This window comes from Bos grunniens, chromosome 6, assembly GCF_055505025.1.
Source record: "Bos grunniens cultivar Pamir isolate PY7600 chromosome 6, Bosgru_T2T1.0, whole genome shotgun sequence".
In the NCBI taxonomy this organism is placed as follows: Eukaryota; Metazoa; Chordata; class Mammalia; order Artiodactyla; family Bovidae; genus Bos; species Bos grunniens.
In genome coordinates, this window is record NC_141170.1 from 87,041,492 (window position 1) to 87,064,947 (window position 23,456).

Here is a 23,456-nt window from a genome sequence, read left to right on the forward strand (position 1 = left end):
TGTGTGTGGAATTTCCCGCAGAATCAGCCTACTGAAGAGAGGGGTGACAGAAGGCTTTATCTAATTGCTCCCACTGCCGTTGATTGAAGGTTGACCTGAAGTGATACCAACATATCCCCACATCTAGGTTATGATTGTGTGTAGCCAAATAAGCTGGAAAAGGTCCTCAGGTAGAGAAGATAAGACACAAACTCTTGAGATGAGTCCTGACAGTATGCTGGAAATTGTTTTCGCCTGCAGTTATAGGCAACTCACATAGGCTGAGGGCCAATGGGCCAAAGAAAGCCTCTAATGTGGTAATTCTCACCCAGTTCACAATAATCATTTAATATCTATTACAAGACAGTTCAGGCTAGTGGCTAGGAATGTAAAACTAGATAAAACATCATTCTGCTTCAAGAAGATTTAAATTGTAGTAGAAGAGTAGACAAATAAAAAGAGAAAATTAGATATGCTCAGTGACAGTGAAAAATTTCTACATGTATAAGAAGAATTTGTAGGGGAGAGGGTGTAGTGATCATGGAAGACTTCTTAGACGTGATGATGATAATCATGGTGGAGGGAAGTGCTGTAAAACACTTAGAAAAAGCTTTGGGGATGTGTTTGTGGACAGAAACCAGAACGATTGAGATGTAAATGGGAGGTGTTCAAAAAAAATAGAGAGAAAACAATCCTAGGCCATATTTAAGAAGACTGTGCAAGTTGGTTGAAAATTCATCTGTTAGATGGAAGGAAGTCTGGCATCCCACAGGTGATAAATGGAGAGATATGGAAAGCACAAGAATGTGTAGGTAACTGATGTTGCAAATTCCCTAAGGAGGAAAGAATGGGCCCAAAGTTCTATTGGAATGATTAGGCCCTTTTTAGGAGGAGGGATGCCTATTTTACTGTGAAGAGAGGGGAGAAATGAAGTTAAGAGGACGTGCTTTCATTTGTAAAATAGAGAAAATAACAGTAACTACCTTCTAAGGGCTGTGAGGAGACCTAACTGATGAAAGACACTAAAATTATTGTCATTGCTTCTCATGGGTAATATAAACCCCAAAATGTTAGCGGCTGCTGCTGCTGCTGCTTAATAGCTTCAGTTGTTTCCAACTCTGTGTGGCCCTATGGACTGTAGCCTGCCAGGCTCCTCTGTCCATGGAATTTTCCAGGCAAGAGTAGTGGAGTGAGTTGCCATTCCCTTCTCCAGGGGATTTTTTCAACCCAGGGATCGAACCCAAGTCTCCTGCATTGCAAACAGATTCTTTACCATCGAGCCACCTGGGAGGCCCCAAAATGTCAGCTAGTATTTCACAAATAAGAACTCTGCTTGCTTGGTTTTGGATTTTAGAGATGCAGAAATGCAAGGGCTTGAAACCATGTCCATGCATTGATCTTTATTCATTATTGCTTTGAATAGGAAATAGTTGTGAAGTTGTTAGGAAATGGGCTAGGGGAATTGGTTGAAGGTTGAATGTGACTGCCTGGAAATGGGGAAGGCAGAACTAACAATACAGATATACAGAAGAATTGCTAGTTGGAATCTAGTGTCCAGTAAAGGTTGGAAGTCATGTTTTTGCAGTGACACTAAGCCAAACTGTTGGGTAATTCATTTCTAGGAACGCTAGAGCCGTGTGTTCTAAGGCATGTAAACAGCATTCAGGGTAGCACTAGTTATTTAATAGAAATTGTGCAGTATAAACAGTGACAAATAAGCATATGTATAACAGTTTAAAAAGAAAAAAACTTGAAAAATTTCTCAAGACGTTTAATGAAAATTTTACAATGTATAAGATGATTTTGAATATTCTTATATCTGTGATCATAGCTCACGTTTCTTTGTCAGACTCTGTAATTCTGTTCTACAAATGACATTTTGTTTGAGCAGTTAGCAGTTGGTGCCTCAGTTTCAACTGACATGTTGTTACTAAACACAGTTCTAACACCATAAGGTGATTTGTCAGTGGTAAGAAAAAATGGTTTATATTTCACTGTAGTGAAATAGCACAGAAGGAAGAGTCAGTTGCTTGGAATTCTGGAAATGTCCATGCTGTCAAGTCCAATACCGTTGAAAACATTTTTTTACACTAGGATAAAAGGTATACTTTTAATGGTAAAAGCTATGAAAAAACTTAGAAACATCAGAAAGCTTGAAGGCATTGTTTTGATTCTGTAAAAAGTTTAAGGATCATACCTCCAATGAGCTTGAATATCTTGAATATGAACAACATAGTCACTTTAGGAATATGGCCATGGAAGTTTACATTTTTCATTTCTTTCTTTTTTCTTATGGATACTTTGTGTATCAAAATTAATAAGACCTTTTCAAATATTTTCCTCCGTAAAGTCTTTTGATTCTAGAATCATCAGCATTTTATACCATTATACTATTTTAGAAAGCAGTTCAGTTCAGTTCAGTCACTCAGTTGTGTGCAACTCTTTGCGACCCCATGGACTGCACCATGCCAGGCTTCTCTATCCATCACCAACTCCCGGACTTGTTCAAACTCATATCCATTGAGTTAGTGATGTCATCCTTATCAATAACCTCAGATATGCAGATGACACCACCCTTATGGCAGAAAGTGAAGAGGAACTCAAAAGCCTCTTGATGAAAGTGAAAGAGGAGAGTGAAAAAGTTGGCTTAAAGCTCAGCATTCAGAAAACGAAGATCATGGCATCCGGTCCCATCACTTCATGGGAAATAGATGGGGAAACAGTGGAAACAGTGTCAGACTTTATTTTGGGGGGCTCCAAAATCACTGCAGATTGTGACTGCAGCCATGAAATTAAAAGACGCTTACTCCTTGGAAGGAAAGTTATGACCAACCTAGATAGCATATTCAAAAGCAGAGACATTACGTTGCCAACAAAGGTTTGTCTAGTCAAGGCTATGGTTTTTCCTGTGGTCATGTATGGATGTGAGAGTTGGACTGTGAAGAAGGCTGAGCACCGAAGAATTGATGGTTTTCAACTGTGGTGTTGGAGAAGACTCTTGAGAGTTCCTTGGACTGCAAGGAGATCCAACCAGTCCATTCTGAAGGAGATCAGCCCTGGGATTCCTTTGGAAGGAATGATACTAAAGCTGAAACTCCAGTACTTTGGCCACCTCATGTGAAGAGTTGACCCATTGGAAAAGACCCTAATGCTGGGAGGGATTGAGGGCAGGAGGATAAGGGGATGACAGAGGATTAGATGGCTAGATGGCATCACTGACTCGATGGACGTGAGTCTGGGTGAACTCTGGGAGTTGGTGATGGACAGGGAGGCCTGGCGTGCTGTGATTCATGGGGTCGCAAAGAGTCGGACACTACTGAGTGACTGAACTGAACTGAGTGATGCCATCCAACCATCTCATCCTCTGTTGTCCCCTTCTCTTCCTGCCTTCAATCCTTCCTAGCATCAGGGTCTTTTCCAATGAGTCAGCTCTTTGCATGAGGTGGCCAAAGTATTGGAGTTTCAACTTCAGCTTCAGTCCTTTCAATGAATATTCAGCACTGACTTCCTTTAGGATAGACTGGTTGGATCTTGCAGTCCAAGGGACTCTAAAGAGTCTTCTCCAACACACAGTTCAAAAGCATCAATTCTTCGGCACTCAACTTTCTTGGTCCAGCTCTCACATCCATACATGACCACTGGAAAAACCATAGCCTTGACTAGATGGACCTTCGTCGGCAAAGTAATGTTTCTGCTTTTTAATATGCTGTCTAGATTGGTCATAGCTTTTCTTCCAAGGAGCAAGCTTCTTTTAATTTCATGTCAGTGAGAGACTTTATTTTGGGGGGCTCCAAAATCACTGCAGATGATGTTGAAGCCATGAAATTAGAAATCAGAGTCCCTGTGAAATACTGAAAGAGCCCAGAGATAGCAGAAATGCCAAACTAGGGATGTCTTTTAAGAAGTAACAGTCAGCTTCCATAGTGGCTTTCGTCAATGATGTGCTACTGAAAACCCAGAATATGACCAAGTTATGCAAGAACAATAACAAGCTAATTAACTAACTGCAGAAACTAGACTCTAACGCCTTATTGCAACAATACCCAAGAATCGTTGTCCATTTTCTCTTCTAGAAGCTCTTGTCACTTTGCCCTGTGATGTAAAATGATCAGACTATGTACACACACACACACACACACACACACACACACACAGGTATATCCCTGGAGTAGGAAATGGCAACCCACTCCAATATTCTTGCCTGGAAAATCCCATGGGCAGAGGAGCCTGGCGGGCTACAGTCCATGGGGTCACAAAGAGGCAGACACAACTGAGTATATGCACAAATACACACACACACACACACACACATATTATCAGTTAGCAAGTATAGCAAGTTGCTCACATTCTGAAGAGAATATGGAATATGAGAAGTAAGACACACTAAAAGAAAAGCAAATTTTCGTATACCACTTTAAGACAAATCACCACGGTATGGAGTCGTGGATGAAATCATCTGCATTTCTCAAGTTCTACTATGGACCATTCTCTCTTTCTTAAAAGTGATTAGTAGATTCAATAATAAGTTCAACAGAGTTCAAATCTATAAAACTCCAGTGTATACCATAGAATATTCTGAAATATTCTGTTTAACTTAACTTTGAAGAAAGCATTAGTTTCTGAAACCTGGAGAAAGATGGCTATGAAAATACTACATCGAAAGGATATGGTACTAGTTATTGACTCTGGCTTTCACCCCTGGCTTTATGATTTGGTTGATTTACTTCAATTTCTTCATATGTAAGGTGGACATAATTATAATACTCACATCATAAGGATGTTGTGAGCATTGAATAAATTATAAAATCACTAAGTCCCTGGCAAATAGTAAGCACTCAAGTGTCAGCTTTTATTATTATTATTATTATTGATATGCTATAAATGGCATTCAAAAAACATTACACTAACCTATTTAATCCTCACTATACACCTGTAAAAATACTGTATTTCAGATAATCAGGAAACTGCAACTCAAGATAAGTAACATATCTGACTGTCAATAAAAAGACCAAGCATTTCAACTCATATCTAGTTATTCAAATTTTGTGTTCTTTTTCTAATACCACATAGTCTCCAAATTCTGAGGTATTTGATTTTTGACATTTGAAATATGGTATTCCTATACCTCATTACCATGAAAATAGTAAAGGTCTCTGCAGTAGATAAAATATGAATTGAGTCAGTTTCTGATTATTTAATTTTCTGAAACTCAATTTTCATCTAATGACTTGCTTTCATTACAAGTTTATCAAATGCCTTAGTCCTAGGTGAAGTAGGGACCCACAGATGTATACACATGAGTTAGGGCTATATAATGTTCTTTTATTCACAAACAGCATGTAGTGAAAATCTGGCTTGTGCCTGGCAAAAAGTTTTATTAAAACCCTATGATCTGTCAGTGATTATTCTAAAGGTACAGACCAAATGAAAATGAAATTCTCTCTTTTTAGAAGCTTATATATAGATGCACAGAAAGAGACAGTAAATAAGTGTGTGTGTGTGTGTGTGTGTGTGTGTGTGTGTGTGTGTCTTGTGGAGGACAGTGCATGGGGGGTTATCATGGAAGGTATGCCTGCTGGACTGACATTAAGACAGAAGCTAGATGAAGGGAAGGAGGCACCAAGTGCATGTCTTGAGTGAAAGAACAATCCAGGAGGTCAAGCAAGGGCAGAGATGGACTCTCCTGAGGACCAGCAAGAAAGCCATCTGAGCGGAAGCACAGGGCGTATGGAGGATGTAAACACAAGGCACCTCACAGCCGGCTCCGGAGCTGCACACTGTGTGATTAAGGCTGGAGGAAAGGCCCCGTGTTGGAGCGCGAGAGGGGGACAGCACGGCCTGAGGTTAGGGAGGGAGGGGTGGAAAGGATTTGACATTTGTTTCAGTCTTTGAATTTTGAGAAATGCTTTGTCAGGGAGAGAGGATAGAGAAGAGATCAAAAGGAACAGAGCAAAGGCATGAAAGTTCACAGTTGTGAAGGGCCTATATGTTGCCTTTTGATGTGATCAGTAGATTTCTCTGTAAGATTTTTTCTTTATTTGCTTCAAGATACCAAGAAAGCCTTATTTCATAAAACCCAGCAATTAAGTGCAAATGTATGTCCAAATCATCATTTTAAGCTTCTGATCAAAATCCAAGTAAAAACTTATATTTATTTTTTTAGCCAGTTATACTTCAGAATTAATATACTCTGCCAAGGGTCATTTAGCTTTTAAAATAAATAAAATAAACTAAATATTTTAATATAACTTATTTCTTGTGCTAAAAGTTAACATATTAGAATATGATTTTAAAAAAGGGACAAGGCAAAGGATGAGTCATCTGTCAGCAAACACTGCTTTTCCTAGTTGTTTTATAACAATGTATGTTTATCACTATGGCTCACATCTTAAAAAAATACCAATGCAAGCAGAAACAGTAGCATGGTGGTCCCCTTCACTAGAAATAATTGTCAAATATTTATTTATCTCCTCATCAGGCGAGGTATTAAAATCTTGAATTCACTTTTAATCACTGCTCAGTAATATAGGATGCAGGAAAGTGGTCAATGCCATATGAGGAACACAGATTCCCTAGTTTCTTTCTTTAGCACCCATCTTTCCACATTAAGAAGCATAGCAGGTAGCATAATGTTGGCCACATCTCAGCGGTGGCATATTTCCATCTCCCAGGGGGTGTGGGAAGACCCAACTGCACAGCATTAACAATAATTCTAGCATATCCGTTTATGAAATAACTTTGGCAGTAATGACAAGAGGATTTGGATGAAAGTATATTTGTGGTCTTCCAGCTGGAAGATCAGAGCAGAAATTCTAAAGCAAAAGGCACAGAGTGGGATGGCAGATAGTGGCTGCTTGGATAAGAACACAAGAGAGTTGGGGATCCATGCTGAGTTCCAGGGGAAAGGCAAACAAGGCAGTCTTTACAGAATATTGTCTTGCTGCCCACTATCAGTGCAAGAGATTACTAATGCCATCTGCTGGACATACGTGGAATTTAAAAGTGGAATCCACAGAAATGATACCCCAGTGTCTGTTTACATAGTGGCTTCAGTTCTTCTGATTTCGGTATTGACCATCTGGTGATGTCCATGTGTAGAGTCTTCTCTTGTATTGCTGGAAGAGGGTGTTTGCTATGACCAGTGCATTCTCTTCAGTTCAGTTCAGTCGCTCAGTCGTTTCCGACTTTTTGCGACCTCATGAATCGCAGCACATCAGGCCTCCTTGTCCATCACCAACTCCCAGAGTTCACTCAAACTCACATCCATCGAGTCGATGATGCCATCCAAGCATCTCATCCTCTGTCGTCCCCTTCTCCTCCTGCACCCAATCCCTCCCAGCATCAGAGTCTTTTCCAATGAATCAACTCTTCACATGAGGTGGCCAAAGTATTGGAGTTTCAGCTTTATCATCAGTCCTTCCAGTGACCACCCAGGACTCCTTTAGGACTGAATGAAGTCCTTGCAGTCCAAGGGACTCTCAAGAGTCTTCTCCAACACCACAGTTCAAAAGCATCAATTCTTCAGTGCTCAGCTTTCTTCACAGTCCAACTCTCAGATCCATACATGACCACTGGAAAAACCATAGCCTTGACTAGACAGACCTTTGTTGACAAAGTAATGTCTCTGCTTTTGAATATACTATCTAGGTTGGTCATAACTTTCCTTCCAAGGAGTAAGTGTCTTTTAATTTCATGGGTGCAGTCACCATCTGCAGTGATTTTGGAGCCCAAAAGATAAAGTCTGACACTGTTTCCACTGTTTCCCCATCTATTTCCCATGAAGTGATGGGACCAGATGCCATGATCTTCGTTTTCTGTATGTTGAGCTTTAAGCCACTTTTTCACTCTCCTCTTTCACTTTCATCAAGAGGCTTTTTAGTTCCTCTTCACTTTCTGCCACAAGGGTGGTGTCATCTGCATATCTGAGGTTATTGATATTTTTCCCGGCAATCTTGATTGCAGCTTGTGCTTCTTCCAGCCCAGCGTTTCTCATGATGTACTCTGCATAGAAGTTAAATAGGCAGGGTGACAATATACAGCCTTGACGTACTCCTTTTCCTATTTGGAACCAGTCTGTTGTTCCATGTCCAGTTCTAACTGTTGCTTCCTGACCTGAATATAGGTTTCTCAAAAGGCAGATCAGGTGGTCTGGTATTCCCATCTCTTTCAGAATTTTCCACAGTTTATTGTGATTCACACAGTCAAATGCTTTGACGTAGTCAATAAAGCAGAAGCAGATGTTTTTCTGGAACTCTCTTGCTTTTTTCCATGATCCAGCAGATGTTGGCAATTTGGTCTCTGGTTCCTCTGCCTTTTCTAAAACCAGCCTGAACATCTGGAAGTTCATGGTTCATGTATTGCTGAAGCCTGGCTTGGACAATTCTGAGCATTACTTTACTAGCGTGTGAGATGAGTGCAATTGTGCGGTAGTTTGAGCATTCTTTGGCATTGCCTTTCTTTGGGATTAGAATGAAAACTGACCTTTTCTAGTCCTGTGGCCACTGCTGAGTTTTCCAAATTTGCTGACATATTGAGTGAAGCACTTTCACAGCATCATCTTTCAGGATTTGAAATAGCTCAACTGAAATTCTATCACCTCCACTAGCTTTGTTTGTAGTGATGCTTTCTAAGGCCCACTTGACTTCACATTCCAGGATGTCTGGCTCTGGGTGAGTGATCACACCATCATGATTATCTGGGTCGTGAAGATCTTTTTTGTACAGTTCTTCAGAGTATTCTTGCTACCTCTTCTTAATATCTTCTGCTTCTGTTAGGTACATACCATTTCTGTCCTTTATCGAGCCCATCTTTGCATGAAATGTCCCCTTGGTATCTCTAATTTTCTTGAAGCAATCTCTAGTCTTTCCCATTCTGTTGTTTTCCTCTATTTCTTTGCATTGATCGCTGAGGAAGGCTTTCTTATCTCTCCTTGCTATTCTTTGGAACTCTGCATTCAAATGGGAATATCTTTCCTTTTCTCCTTTGCTCTTTACTTCTCTTCTTTGCACAGCTATTTGTAAGGCCTCCTCAGACAACCATTTTGCTTTTTTGCATTTCTTTTCCATGGGGATGGTCTTGATCCCTGTCTCCTGTACAATATCAAAACTCTATTAGCCTTTGCCCTGCTTCATTCTGTACTCCAAGGCCAAATTTGCCCATTTCTCCAGGTATTTCTTGACTTCCTACTTCTGCATTCCAGGCCCCTATAATGAAAAGGACATCTTTTTGGGGTGTTAGTTCTAAAAGGTCTTGTAGGTCTTCATAGAATCATTCACCTTCAGCTTCTTCAGAGTTATTGGTCGGGGCATAGACTTGGATTACTGTAATATTGAATGGTTTGCCTTGGAAACGAACAGAGATCATTCTTTCGTTTTTGAGATTGCATCCAAGAACTGCATTTTGGACTCTTCTGTTCACTGTGATGGCTACTCCATTTCCTCTAAGGGATTCTTGCCCACAGTAGTTGATATAATGGTCATCTGAGTTAAATTCACCCATTCCAGTCCATTTTAGTTTGCTGATTCCTAAATTGTTGATGTTCACACTTTCCATCTCCTATTTGACCACTTCCAATTTGCCTTAATTGATAGACCTAACATTCCAGGTTCCTATGCATTATTGCTCTTTATACCATTGCACTTTACTTCCATCACCAGTCACATCCACAACTGGGTGGTGTTTTTGCTTTGGCTCCATCTCTTCATTCTTTCTGGAGTTATTTCTCCACTCTTCTCCAGTAGCATATGGGGCACCTAATGACCTGGGGAGTTCATCTTTCTACATGAACTCCACACTTGAACTCTACACATGGACATCACCAGATGGTCAATACTGAAATCAAATTGATTATATTCTTTGCAGCCAAAGATGGAAAAGCTCTATACAGTCAGCAAAAACAAGACTAGAAGCTGACTGTGGCTCAGATCATGAACTCCTTATTGCCAAATTCAGACTTAAATTGAAGAAAGTAGGGAAAACCACTAGACCATTTAGGTATGACCTAAATCAAATCCCTTACGATTATCCAGTGGAAGTGACAAATAGAATCAAGGGATTAGAAGTGATAGAGTGCCTGAACAACTATGGACGGAGGTTCATGTCATTGTATAGAAGACAGTGATCAAGACATTCCCTAAGAAAAAGGAATGCAACAAAGGCAAAATGGTTGACTGAGGAGGCCTTACAAACAGCTATGAAACATAGAGAAGCGAAAGGCAAAGAAGAAAAGGAAAGATATAAGCATCTGAATGCAGAGTTCCAAAGAATAGCCAGGAGAGATAAGAAAGCCTTCCTCAGTGATCAGTGCAAAGAAATAGAGTTAAACAATAGAATGGGAAAGACTAGAGATCTCTTAAAGAAAATTAGAGATACCAAGGGAACATTTCATGCAAAGATAGGCACAATAAAAGACAGAAATGGTATGGACCTAACAGAAGCAGAAGATTTTAAGAAGAGGTGACAAGAATACACAGAAGAACTACACAAAAAAGATCTTCACGACCCAGATAATCTTGATGACGTGATCACTCCCCTAGAGCCAGACATCGTGGAATGAGAAGTCAATTGGACCTTAGGAAGCATCACTACGAACAAAGCTAGTGGAGGTGATGGAATTCCAGTTGAGCTATTTCAAATCCTAAAAGATGATGCTGTGAAAGTGCTGCACTCAATATGCCAGCAAACTTGGAATACTCAGCAGTGGCCAAAGGACTGGAAAAGGTCAGTTTTCATTCCAATCCCAAAGAAAGACAATGCTGAAAATGCTCAAACTACCACACAATTGCACTCTTCTCATATGCTAGCAAAGGAATGCTCAAAATTCTCCCGCCAGTCTTCAACAGTATGTGAACCACTGGATTTAGAAAAGGCAGAAGAACCTGAAATCAAATTGCCAACATCCGCTGGATCATTTGAAAAAGCAAGAGAGTTCCAGAAAAACATCTACTTCTGCTTTATTGACCACCCAAAACCTTCGACTGTGTGGGTAACAAAAAACTGTGGAAAATTCTTAAAGAGATGGGATTACCAGACCACCTGAACTGCCTCCTGAGAAATCTGTATTCAGGTCAAGAAGCAACAGTTAGAACTGGACACGGAACAACAGACTGGTTCCATGAGAAAGGAGTACTTCCAGGCTACATATTGTCACCCTGCTTATTTAACTTATATTCAGAGTACATCATGAGAAATGCTGGACTAGATGAAGCACAAGCTGGAATCAAGATTGCCGGGAGAAATATCAATAACCTCAGAAACCTTAGAAAAAGTAAGAAAAAATTTAGAAAAACCTTAGAAAAAAACTTAGAACTTTAGAAAAACTAACCTTAGAAAACTTAACCTCAGAAAACTAAGATCATGGCAATTTGATCTCTGGTTCCTCTGCCTTTTTTAAATCCAGTGGTTTGCATACTGTTGAAGACTGACCTGGAGAATTTTGAGCATTTTGAGATAGGTGTCACAAGGATGACACCACCTTTATGGCAGAAAGCGGAGAACTAAAGAGTTGCCTGATGAAAGTGAAAGTGGAGAGTGAATAAGTTGGCTTATAACTCAACATTCAGAAAACTAAGATCATGGCATCTGGTCCCGTCACTTCATGGGAAATAGATGGGGAAACAGTTGAAATAGTGACAGACTATTTTGGAGGGCTCCAAAATCAGACTGCAGCCAGGAAATTAAAAGCCACTTGCTCCTTGGGAAAAAAGTTATGACCAACCTAGACAGCTTATTAAAAAGCAGAAACATTATTTGGCAATAAAGGTCCATCTAGAGAAACCTATGTTTTTTCCAATAGTCATGTATGAAAGTGAGAGTTGGACTATAAAGAAAGCTAAGCGCTGATGAATTGATGCTTTGAACTGTGGTGTTGGAGAAGACTCTTGAGAGTCCCTTGGGAAGCAAGGAGATCCAACTAGTCTATCCTAAAGGAAATTAGTCCTGAATATTCATTGGAAGGGCTGATGCTAAAGCTGAAACTCCAGTACTTTGGCCACCTGATGCAAAGAACTGACTCATTTGAAAAGACCCTGATGCTGGGAAAGACTGAAGTCGGGAGAAGGGGCTGACTGAAGATGAGGTGGTTGAATGGCATTGCTGACTCAATGGACATGAGTTTGAGTAAAGTCCGGGAGTTCGTGATGGACAGGGAGGCCTGGTGTGTTGAAGACCATGGGGTCACAAAGAGTTGAGGGACTGAGGGACTGAACTGAACTGAACTCACTTCTTCTAGTGAGAGGTAGACCAAATAAGCTAAAAACAAAAACAAAGTCATGTGCATGTATAGTGTACCTGAAGTCTGGGGTTTTGTATTATGACTCTGTATTTCAGAAAATTATAGTATTTAATTGTATTGTGTTTTATAGCAGAACTCTATTGTATTAATAGTACAATTGACCCATATATGACACTCAGGCAATTGGATATTGAGTTTGTACCGTAAATCCATGAATTCCTTGCTAATAATCTATTGTGTACTATAAATTTTATACTTGATATATATCTTTCTATATTTTATTGGAAAATAAATAGTGATTTTATTTTATCTTATTTTAACTAGAAATGGATAAAAATTTAAAAGATTTAATAAAAAATGAAAAGAAGAACAAATATTACTCTTGTTAGAACTATTACATATGCATTTGGGTTTTACATAAAGTATGTTGATTCAACTTTTTGTATAAGTTTTGTTTTGTGAAAAAAATTTCCTTTATTAGTTGGAAAACTCTCTCTAGGATTATTATAAGGCCATGCTTTTGAAATTATGAATTTTCTCGTGGTGCTTCAGTACAATTTTAGAACTCTTAAATATGTGTGACTAAATTAGCATAGGTTCCAGTCTATATCTCCCCAAAAGTACTAATCCCATGAGATTTGTATTGGGGGAAAAATGGTTTCCATGATCAAAATATTTTGGAATATGCTAAATTCCAAGTACCTCAGAGATCTATAAAGCACATTTATTAAAGTATGAGATGTTGATATTCACTGAGAGTTTTTAGTATGTGCTATTATTGCATTTAACCTTTTTCATGACTGTCTTGGTGGTAGTTTAGTTGTGGGTCCTGTCATTAACCCTAATGACAAAGAAGGAAACTGAGGCCACAGAATTGGTCATATGTTCAAAGTCACACTGTAAGATAATAGAGAAAAATCTCTGACTTCAGAGCTCATGCTCTTAAGTCTGAAGCCATATGCTCAAAATAATAATGTATAAAACAATATTACACATTAATATGACTTTTATGTTAGTTATATTTCAATATTGATATTAACCTGTTAAAAGCTTTGAGGATTAATGCAGTAATACATCTCTTTAACTTGGCTTAACTCAACATTTCTAAATCGGGTTTGGCTACAGAAAGCTAACAAATTTTAGTGAAAATAGCGTCCCACAGAATACAGTTTGAGAAATGCAGATATAAGCTATAGTATCACAGTAGATGAGAAGCCAGGATGGGAGTAACTTTTCAGTATTTCTTTGGCCACTTGCTCCAAATAACTGCGAGTGCCTTTCCCAAGGCAGACTGTCACTCAAGGATTCCACTTGACAATTTGGAATGGGCAGTAGTAGCAAGCAAACACCTATTTCCTGCTTGCAGATGCACAGAGCACGGGAACCCTTTGCACAGATGTGGATTATGTAGTATATCCTGCAAAGGGAGTGAGCTTAATTTAGTTAAGCTACAAGGTTGAGTGAAAAACAGCATGCTGCTGTTATTGTTGAGTCAATTAAATTGTCCTCTGTGCTCATAGGCACTGTTCCACATTTATTACCAGTGAGATATACGCTCCGGCAGTTTCTTTGCTTTGGATTGTCTTATATTTAGCACATCTAAAGATTTGAGAACGGATGATGGAAGACATGGTGATAAATTGTCAGGCTTTTCTAAAGATTCAGAAGTTCTAAAGTTCCTGCCAGTGACAGATGGTCTGTCCTTACTCATCGCTTATCTTCCTGACAGGACTTGATTTTTTTCCCCTTTTTTTGTTCAATTTTCTTAAAGTAAGCTAAGCTGCTTGGGAAGTAGGATAGTCTCATTTGTTATAACTGTGTTACTCTACGTTGATATGGAAGCAACTCTATATGAATATGAACCTGGGTCCCTCTATGTTATTAATGTATACATGTGTAGTGATAAGCGAGAAGCATGGGACAAGAGGGGAGAGAAACAGATAACCAAGGAAAACCCCTACTTCCTTTATTCCTGTTATATTGTAGCCAAACCTACTAGTTAAACCATTGGTTAATCTTTTTTTTTTTAATTAATTTTATTTTATTTTTAAACTTTACATAATTGTATTAGTTTTGCCAAATATTGGTTAATCTTTTCTTACTGCCATTGTCTTTCATAGCCCAAGCATCACGTGATCTTTTGGGCAGTGCTTATTATTATATGGTAATACAGTATACATTATTTGTAGGACCTTTATTATTTCATAACAATCAACGAAAATTGAAATTTGGGAGTAAATAGTATAGTTAGGCTATACTAACTTGCTAGACATTTATATAAGTCCACAGAATGAAACCGAACAACTATAACAGTGATGGAATTAGGTATAAAATAGGTTCCAACTAGAAAAATAAAAGGGAGTAAATATTTCAATCAAATCGCTTAATCCTTTTCATTGGCTTAAAATATGTTTACTGCTGAAATAGGAAGTGTGCTACTTAAGTAAGGAAGATAAGAAAAAGAAACAATTTCTCTGTTCCAAGTTCTAGTATGTTGTTCTTTAGTTGCTCAGTCGTGCCCAACTCTTTTGCGACCTCATGATCCTGTAGCCAGCTTCCTCTGTCTATGGGATCTTCCAGGCAAGAATGTAATTAATGCAGTCAGTTGCCATTTCCTACTCCAGGGTATCTTCCTGACCCAGGGATCAAACCTGTGTCTCTTGCAAGTCTCCTGCATTACAGACAGACTCTTTACCACTAAGCCACTGGGAAAGCCCCTAGTATAAGTGTAAATATGAAGACTTAAAATATTCTAGAATGCCTTACATATCTTCTTAATCCTTTGTCCAGTTGTATTACTAATTCAGTCCTTCAAGCTGGTAATGCAGTTAGTTCGATACATTACTTAGTCTAAAATATATCAAATGGAAAGTGATTAATATGAATAAAAAGTTAAATTATCAGATAGATGTATTGATTTAGTATTTATAATAGTTGTTTGATATTTGTTATCTACAAAAATAACTGAGAATTTATTTTTATGTAAATATGTCTTTCCTAAGAGTATTCACTTTAGCTCCATTTGATTGGGAAAAACATAAACAATATTATTATCACTCCTTTTTACCTTTTCTTTTAATTCTACTGTAAAATTTATTTCTCTGGAGATATATGTATATATTAATATATACATATATTACACACTGCTGCTGCTGCTAAGTCGCTTCAGTCGTGTCCGACTCTGTGCGACCACAGAGACGGCAGCCCACCAGTCCCTGTGATTCTCCAGGCAAGAACACTGGAGTGGGTTCCCATTTCCTCCTCCAATGCATGAAAGTGAAAAGTGAAAGTGAAGTCTCGCAGTCGTGTCCGACTCTTAGCGACCCCATGGACTGCAGCCCACCAGGCTCCTCCGTCCATGGGATTTTCCAGGCAGGAGTACTGGAGTAGGGTGCCATTGCCTTCTCCATATTACACACTAGTATAAATATAATAGTATGTCATATATACATATCAGCATAATAGATAAATATACACTTTATATAAATAGCTTTTAAAGCACTTATTTTGTATAACACTTTTTATTTCCAATAAGTTACTGGTGATAGTTTATCTAAGATGATTAAAGTAAAATAATTATTAAATTAGAAACAATGGATGCCATTACTGGTATAAAGTGACTTTTTAAGCTAAAATTGAAAACTGCCATTGGTCATACTTTCTACATTGTTTCACCTAAAGTTGAACATGTATGTATTTCAAAAGCAATAATAATAGTATAGTTTAAAAATAGATCATATGTCCTCACTTCTGTGATAAGATATTTATTATTAAGGCACCTTAGTAAGATCATAGGAATCTATGTGATGATATATATGGAAATAGTATAAAATGTATACCAAAATTTAAAAAATATTCTCCAAATAATTATATAATTGAGAAAGTATTGACTCACATAAATGTAATTCCAATTGTTTCTCATGATGCAATGGATCTTTCAGTAGGCATTTCTCAGTAAGACAAAGACTAACCCACAAAAGTAATTTATGCATTGTGTATGCATTAGTCACTCAATTGTGTCGGACTCCCTGCGACCCCATGGACTGTAGCCCACCAGGCTTGACCATGGGATTCTCCAGGCAAGAATACTGGAGTGGATTGCAATTTTCCTCTCCAAAAGTAATTCATCAGTTCAGTTCAGTTCAGTTCAGTCACTCAGTCGTGTCCGACTCCTTGCGACCCCATGAATCGCAGCACGCCAGGCCTTCCTGTCCATCACCAACACCCGGAGTTCACTCAGACTCACGTCCATCGAGTCAGTGATGCCATCCAGCCATCTCATCATCTGTTGTCCCCTTCTCCTCCTGCCCCCAATCCCTCCCAGCATCAGGGTCTTTTCCAATGAGTCAACTCTTTGCATGAGGTGGCCAAAGTATTGGAGTTTCAGCTTCAGCATCAGCCCTTCCGATGAACACCCAGGACTGATCTCCAAGTAATTCATACTTTATAACAATTCCTTGCTAGTTATTAGAAAGCATCCTCACTTAACACCTGATCTTTTGGTGTTACTGGTGAAAATAGCACAGCAATCTCTTATAAAACAATCTAACCTAACTTTTATCTATGTGTTCCATGGCATGAATCATAAGAACATGTCGTAGGATGTTCATGATAAAGTTGGATAGAATGAAAATGCACTGCCAGTAGGGTTACTTTTTTGGCCTAAGCCAAGGATAATTTTCGGAGAAGGCAATGGCACCCCACTCCAGTACTCTTGCCTGGAAAATCCCATGGATGGAGGAGCCTGGAAGGCTGCAGTCCATGGGATCGATGAGGGTGGGACACGACTGAGCAACTTCCCTTTCACTTTTCACTTTCATGCATTGGAGAAGGAAATGGCAACCCACTCCAGTGTTCTTGCCTGGAGAATCCCAGGGACGGGGGAGCCTGGTGGGCTACCGTCTATGGGGTCTCACAGAGTCGGACACGACTGAAGTGACTTAGCAGTAGCAAGGATAATTTAGAATCGATTTATTTAAATCTATTCAGTCAAGACTGCTACCTATACATAGTTTACTTTTTCTTTTACATACATTTTCTTTCTGCTCATATTATTAGCAACACTACTGAAATTAGCCAACTATGAGTGAAGTGAGTGAAGTCGCTCAGTCGTGTCCAACTGTTTGCGACCCCATGGACTGTAGCCTACAAGGCTCCTCTGTCCGTGGAATTTTCCAGGCAAGAGTACTGGAATGGGTTGCCATTTCCTTCTCCAGGGGATCTTCCCGACCCAGGGATCGAATTGCAGGCAGACACTTTACCATCTGAGCCACCAGGGAAGTCCCTAGCCAACTATCAGATCAGATCAGATCAGTCGCTCAGTCTTGTCCGACTCTTTGTGACCCCATGAATCGCAGCACGCCAGGCCTCCCTGTCCATCACCAACTCCCAGAGTTCACTGAGACTCACGTCCATCGAGTCAGTGATGCCATCCAGCCATCTCATCCTCTGTTGTCCCCTTCTCCTCCTGCCCCCAATCCCTCCCAGCATCAGAGTCTTTTCCAATGAGTCAACCCTTCTCATGAGGTGGCCGAAGTACTGGAGTTTCAGCTTTAGCATCATTCCCTCCAAAGAAATTCCAGGGCTGATCTCCTTCAGAATGGACTGGTTGGATCTGTCCATCACTTTTATAGTCTTTTCATTCAGGTAATTTTACAATTGGATCTCCTCAGTACACATACTCAAAGGTTTTTGGAACATGGACATTTTACTTTGTCAAGACGATGACAAAACACATACACAGGGACGTAACAGATAAGAATGTTAAATTAGAGCCAGATAATGGAAGGATATATACTTAGATATTTATTAGGTAGATGATACAAGGTCACCAAAGCTTTATTTGGACTAGGAAATTCAATGCAAATTCTACTCAGTTAAATCACAAAAACAGTATTATTTGTATTCTTTTTTTCATTCGAAGCCTTTGTTTTTCTAGGCTTTTAATTAACTTTATTTTCAAACTTAGAGAGTCTACACTGCACTTACAAGATGAACACAAATGCTTCTACCATATTTTACTGTAACGGTTTTCCATTTTCAGTTGACTTTTCAGTTGAAAAGGACCTTTCCAACATGTGATACATCTTTGTCATTTGTCAAGTATATCTTTTTAGTTTGGTTTGTTTTTCACAATTAATGCTGACTGATAGCTGGTTTGTTTTCTGTTCCAGGTTGTGGAGACTAATTTGGTTGCTTTTGACTGTCACTGGATCATTATAAATGAGGTAAATCTAACTAAACCTTACTGTCAACTCTGAGTCCTGTTTTCATAAGTATAGTCACAGCTACAGCCTTGAATTTCTAACAGGAACACAGAGTAAACTTTCAGCTCACTGAAAGGATGCTGTTAAATAAAATAGAATAAGGAGTTTTTGCAAATTATAAAGGGCTTTGTATGAATAAAGTAAATACAGAATGTCTTCCCCACTGAGTATCTTTTAGCCTTTTCCGTTGGCACACACTGCTTACATCAGAGATCATTTTTATAAAAAGTACAGTTCTTCTTTGTAAGCAAAGTGAATCCCTCCCAGTGGAGGGCCTGTGTTCCATTTATATTTTACTGTTGTTTCTAGAACTTTTATATCCCACCCCCTTACAAGTGGATTAAATAGTTCCTCACATGAATATGAATAAATAAGAGCAGATTGTTTTGCTTTTCATAAAGAAACACAACTGTTTTAAAATCCACCAACTTGTCAGATTTCTTGTGGAAGATTTTTTTGCAAAAACAATGCATAAGATTAAAAATACAGTATTACAACACGAGAGCCCTGTGAAATAGGTTGTACCATTAGCACCTGCCAGTCAGAGTTAGAAAGGAAAATGAGTAGATTAGTCAGGGACAAGTAATGAGGTAAAGATCTAGTATTCAGTATATCTATTACTTATGGAAAAAATAATGTGTTGTTTATCAAATGATACTAATGTTGAATTATAGAATAATACATTTTATCTCAGGAGCAAAGTAGCATTTTTGACAAGAATTCTAGTCTCGAATTCAGCAAGATAGGCTCAATCCTGGCTTTGAAATTGGTTCATAGCTGTGTTACTGTGGATATATAATAAAATATCCTGTGCCTCAGGGGTTATTTATTAGTTTGTACTGTATGTACAACAACATTTACTTTACCAGTTCTTAATGAAAATTAAGTGAAATATTATTGAATGCTCTGAACATGATGCCTGACAAATGACAGTAAATGGTATTGCAATAATGATCAGAGTACATTAAAAGTTCACAGATCACTTACTCACATATTATTTTGTTGAACAATAAATAGTGTTATGAAGTATTGAGGAAATGGGGTCTTGCCTTTCCTTATACAGAGAAATAAAAATGATTCTTAGTTTCAAGTTGTTTCTCCTACAACACCCTTCACTGATGAATTTTAGCTTTCTTGATGGTTCTTTTTGTTCAGTTTAAAGGCACTGGAAACATTTTACAAACCTATTTTTTGCCTGCCAGACTTTGATTCTACATGATTTGTCGGTGTATTTCTTATGTCAGATTAAGATGTGTTCTTCAGAGATCCCCACAGATAACATGTGTATGTCAGATCTGCTTTTCAATGAAGTTTTTAAGTCAGTCTAGAATGACTAAACATCAGGATGGATTAAGGGAAAGGGAGACAACAAACCAACCACATACCTAGAAATACCTTTTCTAGGTATTTTTATCTCTTTTTTCCCAAAGAATCTAAGGTTGAAATAAATCAAATGGTTTGTCAAATATTATGCAACTATTAAGTGGTAATAATGGGATTTAAAACTTAGTCTTTTCCAGTCTAAAGCTTTGGTTGTTGTTGCTTCTTTTTAAAATAATTTTCCTTATAGATTATATTTTTGAAGTTTATGCTCCTAAATTTCAACCTTATAGGAGCCAGTAAGTTTTATGTTACTTTTTGTCTTTAGCTTAATATTTTCTGGATTACTATTTTTTGAAATAGAGAATCCTCCTAATTTCTTATTATTGTTTCACACCCACCTTCTGATGGGGAGTAGGCCACTCAGCTTTTTTGATATGAAACAAACTGGAGCTGTTTTACTTGTTTGTGTCAATACTGATGACTAGGGGGGAAAAGTGATTTCTTGCCTCTTTAGAGACATGGATTAATCAAACAAATTAACACTTACAATTGATAAATGGAATGCCCGTTCTTTTCTATTCTTTGGTAAGATTGCAGAAAGGACCCCTGAATTAACATTTTCCCCATATTCAACTTAACTTCAAATGTTATCCTTGTATCCTGAAAATGTGAACCCAGGTAGAGAGAGCTTCCCATGACACCAATGACCATCTGTCCACTGCTTGCTTGTCAGTTTGTGCTATGGAAGAAACTGCTTTTTCATATTATAAAAAGGAAGTTTAAGTAGTATGTATTTCATTTATAGAAAGAGCAATAGCTTATATTTTACTATATCTTTCATAAAATTGTAACTCATTCTGTTAAACTTCTCATTAAGTTTTATTTCATAAAATATTAGGGCCAATGATGTCTTTCAACAATTGTTTCATAATTTGAGTCCCTATTTTACAAAAAAAAAAAAATCCACACAAAAAACAATCTGACTAATAACTCAATAAATATTAGAAGTATAAAACACAGTATAGAAAACCTCAGTATTTTCTCATTCACATGTTAGTTTCCCACTGTAAATTGTTATAACTGTAGCTTCACTTTTACCATCACTGAAACCCTTATCTCTTTTCTGCTCACAGTCCTGCTTACTAGTCCTTGAGCAGAGATGTAACTTTAGGCAGAGCAGGTCAATACCACTTGGTCTTTGAAAAATCTCATGGTCACAGCCTGCACTGTTTACATTGGTTATTATGTTTTTTCCCTAAACTAGGTTAAAAAAAATCAGAAATCAAGTATATTTTCTGTACTTTCATCCCTAAGAGATACCATCCATATATGTATCTGTGCTCAGCCCTCTTAATTCTACATGATTCCATCCAGCCACCTCATTCTCTCTGAAATATGCCTCAGGAAACTTGAGAGTCACTACCTTTATTTGTTTTATACATCTGTTTATAATAAATGAATCAAAATTTATCTTAATTTCCATAAAATGAGAAACATGAATTCCTCAAGTTTCCTAGGAAAATAATAAACTCTAAAAGGAGCAACAACAACAAAATCCAACAACTTGCAAATGCCCATTTTGTTTGAACATGGACATTATGAATCCGATTAGTTTGCTTTGTGTAGCTACTATTTTGTTGCTAATTTTAAAATGGGTTGCAAACATTTACTTAATCTTATTGCACCAACAGTTTCTCAAAGAAACTATAAATCAAAGTTGGCATTGTGCATCGTGATACAAATTGATGCTAAAGCTTGAAAACAGTAAATTTGTTTCATTTGCATCAAATATGCTATAATAATGAGAGGCTATGCTAGTTCATATGGTGTAATCAATCATACGCTAGTAGTTGGAAATGGTATTTATCTTTTCCCTACAATCAGGTGATCCAGCAGAGAACAGCCTTTCCTTATAAGTATTGTCATCCCTTCAGGGCCCCGAAGCAGATGGCCTAGCACTTTATTTAAGTTTTACAAGTTAGAAGCTCAGATAAGAAGATATACATACATAAATACATATTAGAAGTATGGAACACGGTATAGAAAACCTCAGTTCTTTTCTCATTCACATGTTAGTTTCCTACCGTAAATTGTTATAAATGTCACTTCACTTTGTTACTGAAACCCTTGGCTGTTTTTTACCCACAGCCCTCCTTACTAGTCCTTGAGAAGAGATGTAACTTTAGGCAGAGCAGGTCAATACCACTTAGTGTTTCAATACCACTTAACACACATACACACACACACACACACACACTGTTTAGAGCAGCAAGAAGCATAATGCTATATGTAGTCTTCCATTCCCTGATGATACTAAACCTGACCCTTGGTGTCCTGACTTCTTATTTAAATACTAGTTTTTTAGTTTAAGCCATTATTCTCTGCTAATCACTGCTTACTTCTGCAGTGAAGAAGTTGTTGTTGTTATGGTTGAGATTTGAATATGTGTAATGAATATTTTTCATTTTTCTAATTTGGTGATTAATTGAACTGCTCGCTACTAATCTGTCAAGCAGAAAGTTGACATTCTGTTCCTTTTTCCACTCTTATAGTCTGCAGTTGGTTTTTTCCATGTTTCATGGTATTTGTATAATAATTTCACATTACTGTTAAACTTTATGGAAGCATCAAAGGGTCTTTTTTGTTAAAGTATGGAGAGCATAAACATACCAGTAACACAACAATAATATAATCTTTTCAAATTACACTACATAGCATACTGCTTAGTATCATTACTAAAATCTGCTTTATTTATAATAGATAAAGTTATTAAAGCACCCCAGTGTCTCTACTTAAAGTTTCAGGGATCTATCTTTCAAAGATGGTTTGCTGAAATCTTGCCATTCATTCAATTTTTTATTTGACAATACATTTAATGAATACCTACTATATGCCAAGAACTTCATTAGATATTAAGAGATAAAAGAATAGGAAAGGAGGAAGGAATCCTATTCTGAAATAGTTTATGTAATACAGATTGGCATCCGATCTAATAGATTTTGAGTCATTCCTTCCCTGGAATTCTATTAACTTAAGCTTAAAGCTGATATCCTACAAGGATTCAGGAGTGATCCAATTCTCCTAAAAGATTTGTTCTGGAAATTGGCTGTTTCTGGTGGAGTTATAGCCCTACCAGATATTTTAGCTTTCCCCTTCCTTGGCTTTGACTCCATTCAGAATTCACCCTATGTTAAACTATCACAGTAAAGTGAATAAGAATATTTTCTCGGATATATTGATTTGACTCTTGATAATTTTTGATTATCCATGTAAATAATTTTTGGAGAAAAAAAAAGGCTGAATGCTTTGCTCTTAAAGAAGAACACTTGAGAAAAAATAAGTACACTAAAACATATTTTTTTCATTGCAATATTAATTCTTATTTCATAAATATACTCACTGAAATAAATAATACAAAAATGACAAATAATTTTTAATTTACTTTCTTTAAATTCCTTCAGACTCAGAAAATGTCTGTATAACTTAGTAGCATATTTAGGTAGTACAGGGGACTTAGTTGAGTGTGTGGTAAACTAGTTCTTCATATGATTATTTTTTAAATCAGTTATTTTAACATTTTTAAAAGTCTGCACATTTGAACAGCATAGATTCCAATAGATTATGCAACAGCTTCATATTTTAATAAAGCAGTTTAC

General features: G+C 37.7%; 1 protein-coding gene across 2 annotated transcripts in view; it reads left to right on the plus strand.

Annotated features, from left to right (window-relative positions):
• Positions 1-23,456, plus strand: part of GRID2 (glutamate ionotropic receptor delta type subunit 2) — a 1,632,436-nt gene that overhangs the window by 957,896 nt on the left and 651,084 nt on the right. For both annotated transcript variants that reach the window (XM_086406553.1, XM_086406551.1), the window contains exon 5: positions 18,385-18,438. In XM_086406553.1, the coding sequence (XP_086262679.1) occupies positions 18,385-18,438 (54 nt within the window). The remainder of the gene's footprint in view (positions 1-18,384; positions 18,439-23,456) is intronic.